The sequence below is a fragment of the Sceloporus undulatus genome, chromosome 2, assembly GCF_019175285.1.
Source record: "Sceloporus undulatus isolate JIND9_A2432 ecotype Alabama chromosome 2, SceUnd_v1.1, whole genome shotgun sequence".
NCBI classification, from domain to species: Eukaryota; Metazoa; Chordata; class Lepidosauria; order Squamata; family Phrynosomatidae; genus Sceloporus; species Sceloporus undulatus.
In genome coordinates, this window is record NC_056523.1 from 238,576,488 (window position 1) to 238,600,123 (window position 23,636).

Here is a 23,636-nt window from a genome sequence, read left to right on the forward strand (position 1 = left end):
ACTACAACTTCCACATTGTGATGTGCTATCTGTATCTAATTCAATAATCATGCTTCATCTTCATTGCAGTAGATCAATACAGAAAGTCATCTCTTGCCAAAACTGGCTCAGAAGTGGCAATGTCACTGTTATAACTGCCTGCAAACACTATCCCCTTTAACCATTTGCGTTCCTCTCTCATGCCGAATGACAGCCTGTGTCTGAAGCTCCCATTCTCATTCCCACAGTTAGGTCCAGCACCTTCTAATAATGATAGGAACAAAACTAAAGCTAACAATAATAGCAATAACATCACGGCAGAGGGAACCTGTATAGGAGATCCTAACACATATGATCTTAAAAGCAGTGTTTGCATAGTTTTTAAAACCGAGCTGGGGAAGGTTTCTTCCTCTCTCTCCCCTGTTTAATATAGAGCTTTCAAAATGCAATCTACAACCAGAGGAATGTGTTCTCATTTGCTGGAGTTGGTTTTTGCATGAGCTCTGGAATTACGTGCTCTGAGCAACTGAGGTAGATGCTGAATATATCACACTTACTGACTTCTCTAGCGTCCACCCAGTGTGACACCAACAGGGGGCATGGCTGTGTCTCAGGGCTGGGATGCTCCTGCTTTTGCAAATCTAATGTGAACATTTTCAGCTATCTTCACTGGTTAAAAGTCTAATTATAGCCCCAGTTCAGAGTTTTGCCTTAATGGGTTGGGACTAAGTGCCTTATCACATTTCCAAAGAAAGATGAGAGGCAGCAAGATAGAAACAGCTCTATGCTTACCATCCTGTATGCCTACAAATCACTTATGTGAGATGATCATAAATATGTGACTTTTGTCCTGCTGGAAATATTTATGACCAGCTCCCGCTGTAGGGAGAACGGAAGTACTATGACATCGTGCAGGAAGGTAAGCATAAAGCTGCTTCTATCTCGCTCCCTTTCATCTTTCTTTTGAAATGTGATAAGGCTCTAAGTTGCCACCTCACCTCACACATCCTTATCTGAATTCTGAGAGCATCTTTGGAGGCCTTTGTCTGGGAGCCTTATGAACAAAGACACAGAGGATAACTACTGGGAACAGGCCATTTTTTTAAGTGGTGGCACCATAAATGTGGCATGTTGTTCCCGGAGAGGTTTGACTAGCCTCTTTTTTAAACACTCTTTTTGGCGGGATATAGACCGCCGCTTTGCGGCGGTCTCCCGCTGGCGCCATTTGCTCCGTGAGGGAGCCGCAGCAGCCAAACTGCGTGGCTCCCGCACGGAGCAAAAAAGAAGCTCCATTTTGGAGCTTCTTTTTGCGGCGCCTTTATGATGTCGCGAGGCGCCGCTGGCGCATTTGCGACGTCATAGGCTTTGCGACACGTCTGGACGCTATGTGTCCAGTACATAAACATGGCGGCCCCCATGTGGAAGGGGCGCCGCCATGTTGTACATATTCTATACATACTAGGGTTAGGGGGGTGCGGAAGAATACGTACTATATGGCGGTCTATATCCCGCCTTTGATACTAAGTGGAGACCCTTTTATTTTCCCATGCTTTTAAATCAGTATAGTTTAAATCAACTTAAGTTTTGGTCTGCTCTGCCTTGTAGTTTTAGCGAGGCTGTATATCTTGATTATTTATTGAGTGATTGATTTTTCTTTTACTGGCCTTCAGAATTTTGCAATTTTCTAGTGCCTTCTAGGGCAATTTGCAAAAAACTATACTCTTGTATTTCCTAGTGATATGTAGCTTTTTATTTATTGTAGATTGATATTATAGCATTTTAATGTGTTATTGTCATAACTGGCCCAGAGAATGCTGTTCCAGGGCAGTGTACATAAATCGCAAATGGGGGGAAAGGTTCAGTTCTTCCATTTCTTCCTCCAGTTTGGATACTGGACATGTGTTAACATTTTTAGTCCTATAACTGTGTAGAATTGGCTGTTTTAAAATAAATAGCAATTCTGAAATAATTTCAGTAATATGAATGGCTCAGGCCAGTTAGCTTTTTTCCATGAGAAATGTGATAAAGTCTGATTTATAAAATTAAACACATACATATAAATTTAAAACGTGTGTCTAACTTTCTTCATGAAAAATAACAGTTTTCCCCCTCCCTTTTCTCTTTGAGTAAGAATTGTATTCACTGATTCATTCATTTTTGCCTTATCCTAGCCCATAAAAATTACATTTATTTCTCTGATTCTGGAAAAGAAGAGGAGAAATTACTTCCCTTTCCTATTTTTAAAACAAAAATCCATCCAGTATATGACCAGCAAGTCAACATAGTTCTGCACTTACATAAGTCTAAATGGATATGACACATAGTAGTTACAAAGCTTCAGTTGCCTTTTCAAAGGTACTGTCTGAACAAAAGTTCAATAAAGAATTTCAGGATATATATTTTTTAAAAAAGATACATCACTAATGGATGCTCAAATGCTCAAAGAGTAATTGAAAATTAACCCTGCACACTCTCCCTTTCCTCTAAGAGGAAGGACTTCTCTGACATGCATTCAACCTATCTGGCATTTTAAGACCCATCACTTCTCCTTACATGCTGAAAAGCAGCTTCAGATTTCAGTTACCAAATAATTCATATGCAGTCAGCAGACATTAAAATTTGAAAATGGAGCAGCAGAGAAGAGAGAGAGAGAGCTTTGAAGCAGAATTTTCTTTCATTAAATTAGTAAATATGACAAGGTTATGTAATGTTCCAGGGGGGATGAAGTGGTGCACGTCACTAACCTTTTAGATTCAAGAGGCTTTATGCTTTTTCATTTGCTGCTGGATGAAGGCTTAACACTGGATTAACTGGCAAGTTCCTTTTTTTTAATTCAGGTAGATTAAGTCCTATCCAGATTTTGTATATAATTATTTATCATATGCAATATAAAAATAAGTCCTGTGTACATACCAGCATCTCTTATTGTGATAGTTCTGTATATATATGGTGTGTGTTTACATTTTCATTACTTTGGGTCACAAGTTATCATGCTCAGATCAAAAATTATATGCATTAGTAAATTCAAGGGCTACCTTTTGCTTATTTACTCTGTTACCTTACACTGCTGCATTTGTTCATTAATATGTCCTTAAATATTTGAAAACAATGAGATATACAAACAGATTACCAAGAAGAATATGTCAAGTTTAAAACTTTGTTCAGCATCTAATAACCATTTGATAAGCTAAAATTAGTACATATGTATCTTCAAATGAGGTGAAAAGAAATCACTTGCTTGTTCCAGAATATTGACTGCTGCTAAAGACAAAAGATCAGCCACCTGAGGCCACTTCACCAGCCCTCTTTTTTCTGCCCAGTTGGCAACAATAATTCAGTTTCTCAGTTAGAAGTGTTTCCTGTCTCTGTTCTCTGAGAGCCCTTTAAGTGGAGATGCCAGGGATTGAATCTGAAGCCATCTGTTTGCAAAGCATATGTTCTACAGCTAAGCTATGACTCCTCCTCAAACAAAGGTTCAAGTCATCAGGGGTCACTGACTGGTTACTGGATTCAAGTGCCTTCTTTCTTACATTTAGAAAGGCCTTTCTATTTAGAGAGAGTTCAAAAGCAAACCAATTTACTAAACCAATTTAAGGGATACTTCAGTAATGTTTTACCTTGATGCAGTTCCACTGATTATGGATATAGGCTGTATCCACCCTGCAGAAGTGGTTTGACACCACTTTAACTGCCATGGCTCAATGCTATGGAATTCTGGGAATGGCAAAGCTCTGGTGCCACAAGAAACTACCATTCCCAGAATTTCATAGCATTGAGCCATGGCAGTTAAAGTGGTGTCAAACCAGATTATTTCTGTAGTGTGGATGCAGAGCTGAATATGTCTTCCACAAACTTCTTAAATTGTCTTGTTTTATGCCTATGGAAGAGCCCAAGCTGGTAATATTGGCTCCTTTCCACACATACTGTGAATCCATCCCATTATATACAATTTCATGATTTGGATTTATAACCACACATTGCAGAATGTTGAGACTGTGTACATCTAGGTGCATGCTGGACATTTTAATTACATATATTTTGGCCTTGCAAATTTTCCCAGCAGGACTGACTCTTACTGTTCTTGAAACCATGGTCCCAGAATACTATTATGGTGCTTTGCCCCTCTTACTAGCAGTCTCCCCTTCCAGAAACTATGAGATATGAGAGCGTATGCAATATAGGGAAGCACATACAATATCCTTCTGTATCTCAAAGTGGAGGTCCTAGTTGCATGAACACAATTCTGAAGAAGGCCCTGGGATAGTAGCTCACTGTTTCAATTTTTTGTTTGTTCTTCTTCATCACTCAGAAGTGCCACAAATTCTGAGCAACAGATACATAACTGCTTGGAAATAAGAATGCGTAAATATCATTATAAAAAATGACCCACAATTTAGCTTGATTCTCACTCCTCTCTTCAAAAATATTGAAGTTATGAAAGTATCACAGCTTGCATATCCCAACAGTTCATCATAAAGTCATCTTGAATTATTCTGAAGTTGCCAAGAACAATTTCTGCAGCAAACAATGCAAATAGATAGCAAGTTCTATGCATCATAAAAACACTGCTAAACAACATTAATTAAAAGCTCTTTTTACAGGTTTTCACAAAAGTTCTTTGTATAGGAAAGGTCTGTTGTTTGCCAATTAAGCAATATAAACTATGAATTAGTATGTGTGTGGAAGAATGTTAGTTGGCAAATAAATGTCTACTGCTGTCTGGCCTAGTGGAATTTTTCCCATGTCCCTGAGTCTCAGATAATGTGTCTCTAAAAAAGCATGCATAATTGCAAATGAAATGAGTTTGTAATGTTTACAGAGCCTAGAGTTGCACATTATGACTTGTTACTTGAACATGATTTATTCGGTTGGGAAATGTAACCCACCATTCGTACGTCTGGATCCTTACTTATCAGACTGTCACCAAATCACAGTTTCTGGAACAAAATATTCTACATGATTATCACCCATTTAATCAGATATTCTGCATTTCTGAGTACTAGAACAGAAGGATTTAAACAAAGTTTGGCTCAGTTCATTGAAACTACAGGAAATGATTTTAGCTGGCTGGCAATCTAAATGTCTTGTGTGAGAATATTTTGGTTTCTACAAGACAAGGTAACTAGGAATGAATATTTTCTTTGCTGTATTAATGTGTTTCTGTGGAAACAGTGACATTGACACAGGACTGCTGAACAGTGTGACAGTCTACTCAAAGCTTATTTTAAGAAAATCCCCTTTAGGATTTGATTTTTTTCTAAGAGGTCTCACATTTACAGGCCATGCCTGTAAATGTGAGTTTGGAAATTTTGTATAGCTGATATATACAGACATTGAGATTTGATAAATCCTCATTGAGTATGAATAAATATGATTTATTTGAAGTTGGTGGATTTACACCTGCTCACTTTATGAACTATAGAGTAATTCTAAGTTTCTGTATTTACCATAACCTAAACAGACGTCTTGCAAGTACTGAAGATTGAGCTCCCAGTAAGAAAGACAATCACCCTGAGTGCTCTGTATGGATAATTTAGGGCTGGTAACAGATTTGTGCGGAATATATTAAAGATGCCACCACAGTTTATGAAATACCAAAGTAGAGCCAGTGTGGTGTTGCAGTTTTAGAGTTGGACTATAATTCTGTAGGCCAGAGTTTGAATTCCCTGCTTGGCCATTGGGCAACCTTGAGCAAGTCACACATTCTCAGCCTCAGTGGAAGGCAAACACAAACTCCTTCTGAACAAATCTTATCAAGACAACTCCATAATAGGGTTGCCTTAGGGTCACCAGGCATAGATGAAGGCACACAACAACTAGAACAATTAGCTGTTGACAAAGAGAAGAATTATTTATTCTTATTTACAAATCCTTACATACTGCTTTATCACACTAGGGGGCAAACAGGATTTAAACAAGAGTTAAAGGAGAGTTAAACAGGAAATGCCTGGTGTTTATCACATGACATTTCCTGTTTAACTCTCATTTAACTCTCATTTAAATCCTGTTTGCCTCCTAGTGTGATAAAGCAGATAGTAAACTACTCTCACCATAAGTCCACTAACCTATTATTATTGGATAAGCAGCTACAAGAAGTGCTGACAGAACATGTCCTCAAAACTGATATACCATCTTCTTGTTTTGATCATGTGTTTCAAAAATCAGTGCAACCAGCACAAGCATTTATGAACACTAGTTGACAACTGGGCAACATAGGTGCATGGTGATTCAGCATGTCATTTTTAGACCTGTTACAGACTGCCAAAATAAAGCTGCTTTGGGTCTCTTTGGAGGTATGTTGTTTAAATGATGCATGCACCCTAAGAATCCGGAAGCTGCACCAAAGCTGCACTCCAGTGCTTAGGAATGGAGTGTGGCTTTGGCACGACCTCCGGACTCTTAGGACCCATGCATCATTTAAATAGCATACCTCCAAAGAGACCCGAAGCAGCTTTATTTTGGCAGTCTGTAACAGGCCTTAGTGTCATATATACAACAGTGTGTAACAATGTCTAAGCCATTAAATGATATGACTGTTTATACATCTCAGGAAAATGCTTGAAGAACCTTTGTTTAAGAATTTGTTTTGAAGATTTTATGAAATCATACCTCACTTGCTTGCCCTTTTAGAAATAAAAGCTAATTAACTTCTTGCACAAGCCAATTTGCAGGTACATTGTAAGCACAGGTTAGAATTAAGGAGCAGTAATTGCTTATAATGATGATCAGCATAACTGATGTGATAAATTATGATTAATGAGTAAATTAGCAGTGAATGCTGTAAATGAGTCTGCTAGGAAAAATCTTTTTAAAAGAAATGAAGGGCAACCATTTCTATCAAATATGTCATATATGCTTAGTGGTTGATTCAATGTCAACAGAAATAAAAAAACCTTCATACAACAACCAGTTGTTGTATTCTCTCTCTCTCTCCCTCTCTCTCTCTGGAACACCTCTTAATTGAGGACATTATCACATGAGGCTTGAAACGTGGAATTAGAGCAGGATTGTAGCGTTTGTGGCCATACCTTATTTCATGATGCTCCGGGAGCTGGTCTGTGGTCTATTTGTTACTGGAGCACACCTTTGGGCAAAACCTCTCAATGCCTCCCAGTAACGCTGCTTTTCCATGCATATGTGATAAGTTCCTCCTGAAGCATTTTTGATATGCAGGCAGTCATGTGGCACAATTGGGTGTGATTCTGATCCTCTTTTTGGAGTTGCTGCTAATCTTTTGGGCTAGCCACTTCTGGCTGTCTTTTATACATAAATTATTTTTACTAAAAATAATTCAAACAAGATTTTAATGTTTAGGGCTGCGTGAATCCGTTTCAATAGTATTTCCTTTCTAAAAAAGCAAAAATACATTTAATCTCATTTCAATAAATTTGCAAATCTCTTTGCTAAATATCTTCACAGATATGAAAATGAATATGCATTTTTGTAAATAGTTTTATCCCCTATGTTTTCCTAAGCATTTTCCCTCCACATATTTTCTCATTTCACGTTGCGCCACAGGGAAAATTACATTGTGAAATTTTATATTCCAAAAAATGAAACAGAATTGAATCCTGGTGTGCATATTAGCTCAGTCAGTATGAATTAACATTTCCCATTAAAATGCAAACCAAATTGCTCCTCTATGTTAATTAATATTTAGTTCTCTTGCTGTTGTTAATTATTCCAATTGCTGCTGCTTTTAATGACACATTTAATAACTTGTGTTTTTAATGTACTACTTATCTTGTACTGTATTCTTCGTTTCTTAATGTGCTGCCAGTACTTACTGAGCAAAAAAGTTGGTGAAAGTATTAAACAATGCACAATTGTGTAATTAATGATGTAGTTCCTAAATATCTCAGGCCTCACTGATGTTCACCTTTGACTGAAAAAGAATTACCAGTAGCCTCAAGAGGTTTAAGCCAGTATGCATTGTTTTGCTATGGAATAAAAATGTTGTTGGATGTCAAGGGAAAATCTTCCATGAGAAAATATCCATGTATATCAGTTGAGGGGTTTACAACAAATTACAGGATTGTGAGAGAGGAAGTTTCTTCCCCCACACCACTCTCCCTAGCAATCCATCAAATTGTTCCAATAATTCCTTTATGACTATGGGGATGGGACCTTTTGCTTGACTGCTGTGATGGGGCAGGACTGAGTGGGGAGAGGGAGAATGTGGGAAATGGAATGAGGATGCATTATGTGAGTGCAGCATGTTGTCTCTATGGCATATATATTTAAATCTGCACTTCATCATATTTACATTGTTGGAACCCAGTTATAAAATGCACAGAAGTGCTAAATCTGTTGGAGAATTAAGTGCCAATATGCACATTAGTCTAAGACAGGGATGGGGCAAATACAGTATGTGGGCTACATGTGTCTCCCCCCTCCCCCCACAAGTACAGCACTGTTCCAATTTTTGAGGAGAATATTTAAAACTGCTCCAGATATGGCATATTTCTATTCTTGGAGGCATCTGAAAATCCTTAGAAACCTCTACTATCATATGCTTTGAAAATCTGCTGAAAAGATTGAAAAGAAAAACTGGAAGTCATTTATGGGGTTTTGTTTTCAGTTGCATAGCAGCTGATTTTGGGGTTTTAGGGGTGTGGATTTTTTGTTTGGCCTAAGGCTACTGAGGTGTGGGATACTGCAAAGTTTGTTGCTCTCTCGCATGCTGTTTAATATCTCTGGGGTGTTTTGGACACAAAATTTGATCCATATGCAGCCCCAACGCATTTGTGTGATCCTTAGTACATTCCACTTTTATTGATTTATTGATTTTACTCAAACGGCTCTCTCCAATAACTACGGAATATGGGGATGGGGACTATATCATCAGTGAGATTCTTGCATTGTACAAAGATCTCCTTTGGCCCAAAACAGCCTGGAGCATCAGAATGAAATTGCTCTTTATACCCTCTAGAGGGTGTATGGGACGTTTTCAGTAAATAAAGACGCAAATACTATTTTAGGACTGGGAATGCCAGTCTGGTAAGGAATGTTTGCAGCTGTTGGATCTCAGGAAGGTGTCTGTTCCTTATCTATAGGAAGCTACTGGATGAAGTCAGCAGGACATTTGGAACTGTAACATCAGAATGCTGATGATACTTGATATTGTCATAATAGTCAGGTGGGATTGTGTTGGACTGATATATGGATTTTTAAATGTATTTTTGTACACTTGAAAATAGAGTTGCATACTGCCAAGTCAAAGAAGGACACTGTTTGCCATTTTTATAGAATGTTATGCATTCATTATTTCACCCAGCTGGATGTTCAACCTGGTCAACTCAGGGGCATATGCTGTGCGTTTAATCTACTGGAAGCAAATTCTGTCTCTCTTCGTTTGGCAGAATATATTGTAGTGGAATTTTCCCACACTGATATGATATATTGCTTAATGAACTATGCCAAACATATTTGTGTTGTGTTTTGCACTTCAGTGTTCAGAGAAGGTTCAAAGCATGTGCCAATTCTCACCCAGCTGATTTCTCCTGTTAATCAGCACAACAGTACTGTAGTGTGCAGACAGTGCATACCATCTCCCTTCTTTGTACATGGGATGAATGCTTATAAATGACCAGCACCGAGTGGAATAATAGTTTGCATTCAGTGTAATTAAAACCTTCTATCAGGAAAGAAACAATTGTGTATGTTAATTTGTGGTTGTAAGGGTAATGACTTTATGGTAATTGTTTTTTATTGGGCCATCTATAGCTGAAGGCATATGCAAGCTTTAGATTTCCCTAGAACTCTGACAAGTCAGTTGGTGGCTTATTCTTGCTGTGTAAACCAGAGGATTTCAGTTAACACCATTGCTGTTTCTATAAACAGGTGATCATTAACAGTGCATCTATGCTGTAGAGATAATTATAGTTTGACAGCACTTTAAGTGCTGTAGCTGCATCCTGTGAAATCCTGGGATTTGTAGTTTTACAAGGTCTTTAGTCTTCTCTACCAAAGCTAGCTCTAGTGCCTCACAAAAATACAAATCTCAGGATTCCACAGGATGAAGTCATGGCAGTTAAAGTGGTATCAATGTACCATTTTTACGATGTAAATAAACCCTAAATTAGCCTATTTTCATGAGCAGCATAATGACTGAACAACCCATATGGACTTGTCCCCACACCATTCATCAGCTAATATATTGCAAGCTATGATTCACAGAAGAGAACAGCAAGATGTCTATTGTTGACTGGCATAGACTTAAGCTAGTGTTGAAGGAAAATTAAGAAGCAGCTAGTTTTCTTGTCAGAAGGAAAGTGTCTGTCAACCAGATAACAGAAGCTTTTCTTTTGTTCATCATACCACATTAAGAAATGCATAACAGAACATAACCAGTATTTAAAGGGATCTTGTAGCACGTTTGAGACTAACTGAAAGAAAGAAGTTGGAAGCATGAGCTTTCTTTCATAGATGTGAGTCTACTTCCTCATGCATCTGAGGAAGTAGACTCAAGTGTATGAAAGCTCCAGCTACAGACCCTCTTGCTTATTGCTTTTCTAGACTATCACAGCTATGTCTTTGAATTCTGGAACATAACCAGTTCTGAAGATGCTCTGAATAGGGGTAACTCCAATCAATATGTCTAATTATTGCCCCTTCTTTTACAGAGCAAGGAAGCATACTAGCTTTGTTTCAGAGGCAAAATTGGACTTTTCTGTATACAACATACTGTGAGGACACTTGTGACTCGAATGGAACATTGACCATTTTTATACCAGCGCTTACCATAGGGTAAGCACTGGTAAAATGCTGGCAAAACGTTTAGGAAGCATGTGTGTATGAAAGCCTGACGCTCCCTAAATGTCAGGGAATTGTCCCCTCACCTCCAGCATCCCTGAATCGTTTGGAGAGCAGCCATTTCCCTTTAACGGAAACTTTGCATTAATAGGAAATGGCTGCTTCCCGAACATTCAGGGACACTGGAGGCGACGGGACAATTCTCTGACATTTAGGAAGCGCATTAGGCTTTCAGACACACACACTTCCTAAACGTTTTACTGGCATTTTCTTAGTGGCAAAAGCACTGGTATGAAAATCTTCATTGAAAAAGGATGCAGACTATTGATTCCACAGAAACTTGTGACCTAAGTTATTAACTTACAGATTTGGAAGTCCATGGATATACCCCATATAGAACGATATACAGTGGACCCTTGTTATACGTTGGAGTTTAGTCCCAAGATCCCCCATGGATAACAAAATCCATGTATGCTCAAGTCCCATTAAATATAATGACATAGCAAAATGGTGTCCCTGATAAAAAATGGAAAATCAAGGTTTGATATTTGAAATTTATACTTTTTTTGAACATTTTCAAACCGTTTATGCTTGTATCAGTGTATAAAAAATCTGCGTATAAGAAGGGCCGACTGTATAGACGGAGGATCTTGTTGAACTCATCTTAAGGTCAAAAACAGTGCAATATTTATTTATTCGTTTATTTAATTCATTTCTATCCCACCGTTTCCCTTTTATATCACACTTTAATGGGATTTAAGGCAGCTTGCTATTTATTAAAAAATACAGATTAACAGCTACATAAACATGACAATAAAAAGTATAAACATAGATATTTTTTTTAAAAGTTAATTTCTACAGTTAAAGCTGTTAAAATAAGACTATATAGAAACCAATGGCACAGAAGTGTATATATAAATATACAGCACAGCACATTATTAAAAACCTATCCAAGTCCATTTCTAAAAGCATGATGGAATGAGTCTTTTTTGCCCTAGAAATGGAAGGAGGTTGAGTAAGGAGCCATCCTAGCCTCCCTAGGGAGGCAATTCCAATGTCTAGGAACAGCTACCAAGAAGGCCTTATCTCCTTTTCCCTACTAAACAAGCCTGAAAACATAGTGAGAAGAGAGAAGGGCCCCTCCTGAAGGCCTTAAAGTTCTGACGGCTCCTTATAGGGATTTTTGGTCCTTCAAATAGACCATAGTTGTATAGGTATAGCTATATTTTTAAGTCATCACCTATATGTGGAATGGGAGGGAATTAGACAAAAAAAATTAAATAAGTGCTCCCCCTTTTTTGGAAAAATTTAAATATTAGTCTAGATCAATTAAAAGCTCTAGGAACTCTTTAGCTGTCTTTCCTTGCCCCCTACTCCCATCCACCTTGTTCTGCTGTGTATGTAAGTATGAGTGAACTGTATGTTATTAAGTTAGATATAGTTAGAAATATGTATGTACCATAGTTCTGTAAGGAAGGGTTGGAAATGAACATTTCAGAAAGGTATGGGTTGGTCAATTATTAACCCATTGAAATAAAAACTAACCCAAACTCAATTATTTTTAAAAAAACAGCAACACCGTCGTGATACATAACATAATAAATGTTCATTTTAGTTAAGATGAAACACTTACTCCTACAGTTTTCATGATTATCTGTTGCAAAGGTCTGAAAGAATTTCTAAACTATCAAACACAGGGGAAAGAGTGTTTGAACTAATGAGAGAGAATAATGGCTTAAATCATATACTCTCTGCAGGCCCAGCTGCCTTTACATATCACACGGCACATTTAATACATATATAACATCAAAGTTATCAAGACTGATTTTCTTAGAATGCAAATAAAAAGTTGAATTCTGAGCTGCTGTAAGATGCTACTGCTGTGCGATACATTGCTTTTCAGAGTTTTACTAGCTGTGTGCTCACCTTTAAATGATACTAAGCTTAATTTGTTAGCTGTTGTCATTAGAGCCTGTGTGTTTTTCAGGTGTGTAGGTTCTTAGAAGATAAAATTGATTCAAGGAGCAGGTCAGATTTCCAAACATATTTGAAAAGCTGGTTGCCTAGTTGTGCTAATTATGTCAGATACGATTTCTTGTGGGTTTTTAACTATAGAAGGAACACTCTTGCCTCTAAAATTGTTTGAATATTTTGCTGTTCAGTACAGATGGAATGAATATTTTCAAACATTTAAAAATGAGTTTAAAACATGCCTTTCAGATATTGGAAAATCCTGATAAGAATCCTGAACTGACAAGAATTTTCCAGGTTCTGGATTTATTCTGCACAATTCTCATGTGATTACCCTATACAGAAAACAACATTTTCTGCACAGGAAATAATGTTTTTGAATGGAAAGATTTTCAGTACAGAGACAAAAAAAAAAAATGTTTTCTGTGCAAAATAACCACATACAAATTTTATGCAGAATAAGTCCTGACCTGGAAATAAGCTTCCAAAATAATCTCTTCTTGATGCCTTTGTTTCAGTGGGAAGAAAATTGCTAAAATTATGTTATTTCCTTCAAGGAAAAAATAACCAGTGACAAATTACATCCCTACTGGGTTGGTATGTACATTATCCAGAAATCATATTAAATAATAATAAAGTATTTTTTTCATTTCTAACCCAAACTCCTGAACTCTGTTAACAATTCATATGATTTAAAGACAATTTTCACATTAACGGAAATATTTACTTTTCACAAAGTGTTAGAAATTACAGTACAAGAAAGTAAGGGATAGCAAATCAGTCTGTTTCTGGTCCACACCAAGTTCTTCTGTGTTTAAGTTCATTCTATGCTTTTTTCTCCAATACACCAACAAGAAAAATTGTGAAAAGCCATATTTAACTATTTAGCCTGGATGTAGCCTATCATTTCCCTAGAATTGAGCCAGCTCTCCACATTCGTGAATTATTTATGCACAGATTAAACCATTCATATCATGAAAATATTTTACACACACACACACACACAGTGCGCCTGCATCATACGCAGCTTTCAACATATGCTGAAAGCCGCGCGGGGAGGAAGGAGCGGTACGTCCCATAGGGACAAATGGGGTGTGTGCCCATAGTGTGCATGCGTGCGTGCTGCCGCACCGGCATGCCACCGCGTGCACAAGCCCCATTCATTTTAATGCTAGCATAGGCAGTATTTGTTTTACTTGGGGAAGTCCGGAACAGATCCCCCACGTAAACAAAGGGTGAACTGTATTGCAAAAAGCAAATTTTGATTTTGCCATTTTATATAAGGGACACCATTTTACTATTCTTATATGTATAGGGGCTGGAGAAGACAAGCATTGCGTTTTTCCTTTGCTGCAGTCCCATACTGGCTCCATGCTGTTTATATGCCAATGTAATGATGCTCACTTTTTGCCTTCAGCCAGAGTATCCCAGCTTCTTTTAGCTCTGGTTTTTAACCCCAGAGCATGGCTTTGGCGGGATACAGACGGGCAGGGGAAGACATCTTGGAGGTGTATTCTGCTGAATACGGAGCCTCCAGGACCGCCCGCCCCGGGGGCGTGGCTAAGGTGTATGGGGCTTCCACATGGGGGGCAGTGAAGACGCCTCACCTGGGGCCGTTTCTGACCCGCAGTTTCCATACCGCCAATTCGCAGGATCTGCAAAGAGAGAGGCAGCTCCTCACGGGTGACCAAAAATGGGGCTTTTTTTTTTTCTTTTGCCGGCTGGTGGATGCGCAGCTGCGCAGCTGCGGCATTCAGCACAGGCGGCAGAAAGCCTATGTGCACATTTAAAGCACCCAAGCCTCTTTAAACTTTACCCCCCGCCCTGCCCAAGAACAATGGTGGTCTCCTGCCAGCTGGTGATCAGCTGGTGTTGGCATCCTTGTCCGCTTGCACGTTGCCAGTGTCACCAGCATCATGGATGCCTCCTCTCCTTTGGTCCCCGCGCTCTTGCTGAATCTGCAATGCACAGCCACAGCTGTCGCCGCTGCCACCGCTGTCCCCCTACCATCCCCCATCACCTCCCTTGTACATATGTAAATATTTAAAGTTTTAGCGTTTTTTTATTGTTAGGTGAAAATGGCGCAGGAATGTGTGTAGGGGTTCACTTTAAATTCCAAACTTTCCACAATTCTAGCAGCGCATGTGTACATGTTGCTCTAAGGTTAGGGTTAGGGTTAGGGTTAGGAGTCTTAAAATGCGCTGCAGCTGTGCTGCAGCTTCCACACCTGCATGGCATCTGACGCTGCAATTAAAGCCTGACTGCAAACTGCGCATGTTCCAGGACCCCGACTCATTATGCGACGCAGCAGACACGGAGCTTTTAAATGGGCAACTTAAATTAGCGGCGTAGCAATTCTGGCGTACCGGTGCAGCAGCTTATAGATGGAGCTGCGCAGCTGCGCACTATATAGAAAAGAAGCAGGGAAAAGTGGCACCTTTTTAATGCCGCTTCTTCCTGCTTGGGGCGTGCGGGCGGCGTGTTCATGGCGGCATTCAGGTAAGGGCCGTCTGAAGGCTATACCTTCATGACGTCATGAACACACCCCTTTTTGCCCGTCTGTATCCCGCCTTTGTTTCCCTTTCCATCAGCTTTCACCTTGTGTACTGTCTAAATGCCCCATCTTAAAAGCGACTAGAAGTTGGTTTACTTTGCGTATTTGTTTCACCCCTCTGATTCCTCCTATCAGGATTTCCTTACATTTGAGAAACCCATGTTCAACTATTTTTGAATATATATTTTAATATTCATTCCATCCTTAGCCTAGGCCAGTAATTCTTAATATTATCCTGGTTTGTTCCTTAAATTTACTAAACGTGTTAGTTTCTGGGTGAGCTTTGTCAGAATGAGAACAGCCTGTCCTCCAAAGTCTGAGCTGCAAAAAGGAGAAGTTCTTTTTCTGCTTACCTACCCTCCTCCCCCTTATATTTTATATGTCCCAGAAACAGTTATCTCCCAAAGCACATTCAGACTTTTATGATGAACAATAGTGTTAATACCTGCTGTAGGTCAATAAGTAGGAGTTTAGTGGCAAAGATACTGAGAGTCCAGTTCTGTTTTCCCAGCATGGGATTTGTTTTTAGCTGCATCATAAATAAAGCTATTTTGACTCACAGAACAATTTGTATTGTTGGTAAGTTGTAAGCAAAGCAATTACAAATTCTTATCTCAATCACCTGCAATCTGCTTTATTTTAAGGGTGAGTGAGGTACAGGAGGGTGAAGAGAATGATTTGGCCAATCCCGCTTCTCTTCAATGGCCAGGAGTTTGAGAATCCTTTGAACAATTAAGGAAATTAAAGCTGCATCTGCCGTACAGTAATAATCCTGTTTGACACTACTTTACCTACCATGGCTCAATGTTATGGAATTCTGGGAATCCCATAGCACTGAGCCATGTCAGTTAAAATGATGGCAAACTGGATTATTTCTGCACTGCTGATTTAGCCTAACTCAGCAAACTGCAAATGCGATTATCATGGAAGCTTACAAGGTTAAAACGTGGCTAAATCATTCTCAAAGCGCACAAGTGTGATAGCCAATCATGCTTGTCATCCATGATTTAATCATCGTTGAGGTGTCCTGCTCCTCTCCTGTCATCAAAGCATTCATGGAGCAGCCATTTTTCAACAATGGGAACTTCCGTTATCATTATTGGAGAAATGGCTGCTCCACAAATGCTTTGATAACAGGAGAGAGTGAGATGCCCCAATGATGATTAAATTACAGGAGGCAAGTGTGATTAGCTATCATACCTGTGCGCTTTGGGAATGATTTAGCCACATTTTAGCCACAGTAAGGCTCCATGTGATAATTGCCATAGAGCTGGAACAAACCAGCAAGTTAATCTGCCTTCTGCATGGCTTGGGAGCACAGTGTTTACATGCCACACACTCCCAAGCCGGCTGGAAGCCATCTGGCCATTTACACTTGGGCGGCTTCATGACACTCCAACAGCTCAGTGTTTAAATGCTGTATGCCACCAGAGCATCATGAAGCCAGCTTCCAGCCAGGGCATGGGCACAAAGTCAGCTTTTTGCCATCCCAAAGAGAGGCAGTACTTTGCCACACCTTTTTTGGGCAGCTTCAAGATGGATTGGGGGCGTGGCATGCAGATGCCATGGCCATAATCCACCTTCGGAAGGGGTGGCTTCAAGCCGCCCCTTCTGCCACTCTATTTCAGCCCATAGTGAATTTACTGACCCTGAATACTCATTTCAATGCCTTTTGTAGCCTCGCTCAAATGCATTGGATATACAGTATGAAGGCTGATCAGTTCTGCAAGAGGACAAGATTGCAGCAGCTGTGCTCAAGGATTCTTCAGCTAATACATCTGCATGTCCTAGTTAGATTTCAGCACATTGGTGTATGACAAATGTCAGAGGGCCTATTTGGCCTCAGGGTAACAGAGCCCGTGTTAATTCAGGTTCTGATTATTGGATTTTTTTGACACACAAATCTCTTTAAATTATTAAACATCTTGGAAGATTTTCTGCTATTAGTTTTCCATAAATGAGTATATTCGTGTGCAGGGGAAAAAATTACTTTCCTTGTGCTTTATGTAAGAGGAGATGACCTCTCTTCTTCCTATTTCTCAAATAATATTCCTGCTGTTTTTGTATGTTTTATAAGACTGAGCAGATCTGCTTTTTTTTTGTATTTTTATCCACAAATTCATTGTATTAATTGGCTATTTACTAAAAACAAAAAAACCACAAAAAACTACACATTTTCATGTAAGTTCGTTGTGAGAGCTTGACCTGAAAAATAAGGTAGAAATGTAGTCAATAAATAACTCGAAGTGGGGAAATAGCAGGCAGTGGACATTTTAACTTCATGCACCTTCTAAGCAACTTCTCCATCCCAATTGGCTTCAGGAGATTTTTAGGGCTACCAGACTACTGTTACATGCAAACATACTTAATGTACGGTTTGGTTTTAGGCCTTTGTATCTGATAAAATACTTGTACATTCCATTGCCTTGTTTAGACTTTCTTCTGTTCTTCATCTGTCAAAACTGATTTCATGAAACCATTTTTAGCCTTCTCATCAGCCCAAAAAGTTTCACAGCTCAGATGGCAGATCAATAGTAGTAATAATAATAATAATAATACCCCCCAAGATAGTTGCAGCTCTTAAGATCACAATATAAAAAGTGAGTGTAAAAGACATCCGAAGAAGAAATAATTATAGAATTAAAAATCCTGAGATAATTAAAAAATATATATCTGCTCTTGAAATGTAACAGAGTGAGCATCTTTGTGGGGCTGAGGGACAGGCTGTCATCCCAAGCACCCACTGTGAGCAGTAGAATGAAAAATAATGCCCCAAAATATGAGAAAATATGACGATTGGCACACTTTTTTTCCACCCTGGAGGTCAGCCCATTCTCCAATACTTCTGGTGGCCTCCAAGAGTAGCAAAACACAAAACATTACCTGCCCTCCCTTAAAAAAAACTCAAATTTCTGATGTAGGAGAAATTTGGGGCAACATAGAAATGCCTGTCACAGCTGGAGTTGACAATATTATTGAAAAGACCAAGTCCAAAACAATCACCCACCATATCTCAGCATGTGAGTGTTCTTCGAGTGTACCCCTGATAATGGCCCTATCTTCTGGAGGAATATAGAAGAAAAATCACTCCTTCTGATAGTATGAACCAAAGCAATGGACAAGTTCATATACTTTCCCATGTCCATCTCTGGTTGCATGGGGTGGCAGTTGCATGGGCTGGCAGTTTTAGGTAGGAACTAATAAAGGGAAAGTGGCAGTTGTAGGTGAATGACCTAGAATGACTGCCCCTCACATCATGTATCAGCCCACCGCTCTGTCCTTGCTATATTTTTATTGTGCTTTTAATAGATATTTTAATTGTAACTTGTTTAATCCTGTTTTAAGGGGGGGGGGAATTTGGGACATAAATTTGTAAATGTAGATTTTAACGTGTTTAACGTCTTGCCACAGAAAAGCAGGATATAAATAAAAGTTTTATTATTTTTATTTTATTATTTATTTAATGTGGAGGGAGAAGTCCTATAACTCTCACCTTTTCTCAAAGCTGATGAAGTTTTCTTATTCCATAAGGCCTTCAGTTTCAGCCTGGTGTGGTGGCTGTACAGTCGGCCCTTCTTATACACGGATTTTTTATACACGGATTTAAGCATAAACAGTTTGAAAATGTTCCAAAAAAGTATAAATTTACCTTGATGTTCCATTTTTTTTATTAGGGACACCATTTTGCTATGTCATTATACTTAATGGGACTTGAGCATACACGGATTTTGTTATCTTGGAACCAAACCCCAGCGTATAACAAGGATCCACTGTAGTTACCGGAGAGGTGAAGCAAGGGACATCTCTTAACAAAGCTTATGGAGTGGCCCAGTTCTCTTCCCTTTTAATGTTTAATTTAGGATGGGTAACTGTGAAAGGTTAGGGGTCTGCATCAAGGGGTCTGTCTTATTTATTTATTTATTTATCCTGTATTGCTCCCCAATGCTCCCTTCTCTGAGCCATTTTAGGCCTAGGAAAGATTCACTTTAGCCCCCCCCCCCATTTTAAAAGAATGCAGCCTGGAAGTTGACTTCTAGGTTACTTTCCTTTTGGGGGAAAAGGGCTCAAAACATGGTGAACTTGTCCTCAGCCCAGGTAGGAATGGGTGTGAATCATTTTATAAGATCAGTTTAGAATGGCTATCAGGGAGGGGTGCCCACAAAAAGAGTTTTTTGGGGGAAATGGTGCTTGCAGACCACACTTCTCCCTTCACAGGATTAAATTATCAGACATGGCCTAAACTACTGCATTATCTTCTCTTATATTTTTGTTATTAACATAAAGTAAGTCAGAAGTGAAAATGCATATTTTTTTTAAAAAAAATCATGTAATTATTTTTTAAAAACGTTTTGAGGAATGTATGTATTTTTTTATTTGAGCAAGAAAAAAATCCAAAAAAATTATTGGAATCATTTTGCAAATAAAATTGGTTTTTCTTTTTAAAGTATCAGTATTGAAACATATGCATGTTATTCCCCCTCTTTACATGGATGTGTAATGATTAACCTTTTCAAAATCCTTCCATAAAAAATCATTCATCTACATTTGTAGAAATAATGTGTCTTGATCCTACATATGTGTAAATTGTTATACATATGTGAGCTAAAAAGCCACCCACCTCTGATTTATGTATAATGTGAAAATGATCGAGTGTAATGACCTACAAGTAACTAGCATGCTAATTTCTAGCTGAAAATTCTTTCTAGGGATATTGAAATAAGTCTAGGTTTTGTTTTTGGTTTTTTGTACCAGCTTGCATTTCCTTTTAAATGTCACTCTAAGAGTTAATATTGTTTGTGGCAAAACAAAAGATTTCTGTTTTATTATTTTTGACAGCTTGACACATCATGTTGGATATTTCTTGCTTAGATTTATTTTGCTGTTTTCTTTTTTAGCACCACCAAAGTTTACAAGAACACCCGTTGACCAGACAGGGGTCTCTGGGGGAGTCGCATCCTTCATCTGCCAAGCTACGGGAGACCCAAGGCCTAAAATTGTCTGGAACAAAAAGGGCAAGAAAGTCAGCAATCAGAGATTTGAGGTATTAGGTCCATTGTTCTGTTCCTCTGAAAAACATTTACTTTAATATCACTTGATTATTCCCTACTGTTTCTGAACAATGATAATTTTAAAATGGCAGTGCTGATTATCACAGTGGCCTATCAGAACAAAAAAGATTAATGTCACTCAGATTTCTCCCCAAAGAGGAGTTTAATTCTATTCATAAGGCTCATCCATACAAACCACTGACCAGAAGGGGACTACGATGTGCTGTGAATGTTTTAATTTTCTTGCTTTGTATTCTCTGTGTTCCACCAGAGCGTGCTGGTTACGCTCTACATATCAATGACCTTTGGGGCAAGAAGCAGAAATGCATATGCACAGTATTGTCAGTGGTGAATACTATGTAAAAGCCTGCTAGAATTTGAACTACAATTTTTGGGGAAATGAATGAAGTTGCTTTTTTTTTCAACCATAGTCAAGGACTACCTTTACTCAGGAGAGAGAAGGATGCCTGAGTCTTATGTTGAAGAGAAGCCTTTTAAATCAGTATAAAGAAAATAATGCAGTAATAATACAGGTTGATTCTCCCTTATCTGTAATTCTGAAATTGGACATATTCCAAAATCCAAAATGGTCCACATGAGTAGCTGAGATAGTGACATCTTGCTTTCTGATAGTTCAGTGTACACAAACTTTGCTTCATGCACAAAATTATTAAAAACATTGTGCACAAAATTACCTTCAGACTGTGTGTGTGTGTGTGTGTGTGTATGTATGTATAAACATAAATGACATTCATGTTTAGATGTGGGTCCCATTTCCAAGATAACTCACTATGTATATGCAAATATCAAGAATCTGGAAAAAAAGGTAAAACATTTATGGTCCCAAGGATAAGGGAGATTCAACCTGTATAAGCAATAGCTGTTAAATATGGCATTGGTAGTCCCCTGCTGCATTCTTACCTGCTTCTCCTGTTCATATTGCTCAGTGTACTAAAGTTGTGTGCTCCTCACCTGCCTCCTCTTGTGAGGGCCCTGTGTATATTGATAGCATTTCATATGTAAATTTACTTTATTACTTGCACTATTTAACCCCCTGGTAGTTTCAGGCTAATGTGAAAAAATGAATAGATATGCCAGATTGTGAATGAAGTTATTGATTAATTGATAGTAAATGGTAGGTTGTAACATCCCACTCAGTAATACACTCTTGTGGCATTAAAAATAAAGGTGGAGAACTGTGTAATTATGGTGCCATGCTGCAATAATTCTGTGTTGTGCGTTCCTTTCCCCCCTTTGCATGGAAATTCTTCTTAAAAATGTTTTATAGGTCTTGCTGGGAGCATCTCTTCTGTCCCATTAGGGGTTAGATAAAGCTATAGATCATAATGGAGTTTATTTTTCTTGAATAAAAACAAACAAATAAATATATCTATTTCCAACCCCCCCCCCCCCAATGCATCTTCTAAAAAAATAAAAAGGTCATAATCAATGTTTGTTAGAGAGCCAGTGATTTGAGCATTGGACTACAATTTTGGAAACCAGGGTTACAATCCCTGCTTGGCCATGGATGGCCTTGGGAAAATCACACCCTCCAGTCTTGGAGGGAGGCAAAGGCAAGCTCCCTCCAAACAAATCTTGCCATGAAAACTTCATAATAGGTTTGCCTTAGGTTTGTCTTAATTTGGAAATGACTTGAAGGCATACAACAACATCAACAACAACAGTAGTTCTTCTGTGGTTTTTTTTCTTTAAAACATTTCCTGACATGCAAATATGCTTGCTCACAAAATGAACCTCTTTGTGAAACCCACATGTTTTCTAATCTAGATAGTTTAAATTTAAGTTCACTGATAGATGTTAAAATATTTTATATAAACAAACGTTGCCAGGAATAACAAGTGTACTTGTTATATTGTATTATTTCAATTTTCATTAAATATACAGTCGGCTCTTCTTATACACGGATTTCATATATACAGATTCAAGCATCCACAGTTTGAAAATGTTCCAAAAAAGTATACATTTCAAATATCAAACCTTGATTTTTCCATTTTTTATAAGGGACACCATTTTGCTATGTCATTATATTTAATGGGACTTGAGCATCCAGGGACTTTGTTATACACAAGGGATCTTGGAACCACACCCCAGCGTATAACAAGGGTACACTGTAATATTGCCATGTAATACAGCAATATTATTACAGTATATATTATATCAATGAAATTCACATACATGATGGATATGGTCAATGAATAGTATTAACTGGAAAGAATAAATAAAAATCCTGTTTTGTTTGCAATTAATTAATTTAAACTTAATTAAACTTAATTAAAGTATCAAATTATAAATTCCAATTTAAAAGTTCAGCCTCGCTCCATCTGGTTGCCTCTCCGTCTCTACCTTCCTTCTGTGCTTAGTGTGCGTCCTTTCCTCATCATCCTGTACTGTTCTTGTCCACCATTAAACTGTATTCCTTGCCATTTTCCCCTTTGTGTCTTTCCAAAAATCCTTTCTCATCCATGTTAAACCGAACTTATATCAGCAGTTAATTATGACAGTTTTATTTTGACAGTCTCTATTCGTTCAGTTTAATCATTATCAGTTCTTCTTTATCAAAACTTTATTCCTTAAGTTCTCTTCAGTTTTTGAACTGGTCCTTGTCTCTTGTCTTCTCCACTCTTTAATATGCCCACTTTCCCTTTCCACACAGCTCTATTAATTAACACCAAATCCGTCACCACAGGTCTACTTGTCTCTCCCTTACCTCCAGTGGAGAGTTACACTGGAAGAACTTTTTATCTATGCACCAACTTGTTTCTATTCCTTAGTCCAAAGAGAGTTTCTAAACACTTAAAATCAGCTCTCAAATGCAGCTGTGGATTGCTTGTAATCTACAGTAAGCGCCATGTCATTCCTCTCAAGGTACTTCTCCCTTGGGAATCTCTGAAGCTGGGCATTGATTCCAATCCCCATGAGCCCACCCAAGTCCCCTTTATTGGGGAGGGGGGCATTTTTAACCAATTCAATTTTAAATTTATTTGGCTAAAACGCTGTGTTTGGATCTGTTTGCCACCAGCTTCTGTGACAAGAGTCTGATCACTCCACCATTGTCCCGGAAGTCCCTCCAAATCCTGAATCTTCAAAGCTGTAGTCCAGGACTCAAACTGTCATGCTATCTCTCTAGGAGGTTGTACCACTTGGCTTTATAAACCAATTTCAAATTTATGGGCAAATGAAAGGGTACTGGTTAATCAGTAAAGGGTCCACAGGTGTAAAACTTTATAATAGAATACCGAAGTTTGGATCATTAGTGCCATAATATTTTTGTATATGAATGTGAAAACTGGGCAGTGACAGAAACTGAC

The 23,636-nt window shown here is 38.4% G+C and overlaps 1 protein-coding gene across 50 annotated transcripts in view; it reads left to right on the forward strand.

Annotated features, from left to right (window-relative positions):
* The window catches only part of PTPRD (protein tyrosine phosphatase receptor type D), a 1,118,901-nt gene that overhangs the window by 814,582 nt on the left and 280,683 nt on the right, over nt 1-23,636 (forward strand). For 27 of the 50 annotated variants that reach the window (XM_042455424.1, XM_042455430.1, XM_042455428.1 and 24 more), the window contains exon 8: nt 20,155-20,300. In XM_042455424.1, coding sequence (XP_042311358.1) covers nt 20,155-20,300 — 146 coding nt within the window. Of the gene's footprint in view, nt 1-20,154; nt 20,304-23,636 lie in introns of all 50 variants that reach the window. The other 23 variants (XM_042455420.1, XM_042455423.1, XM_042455433.1 and 20 more) reach the window with 1 other exon arrangement.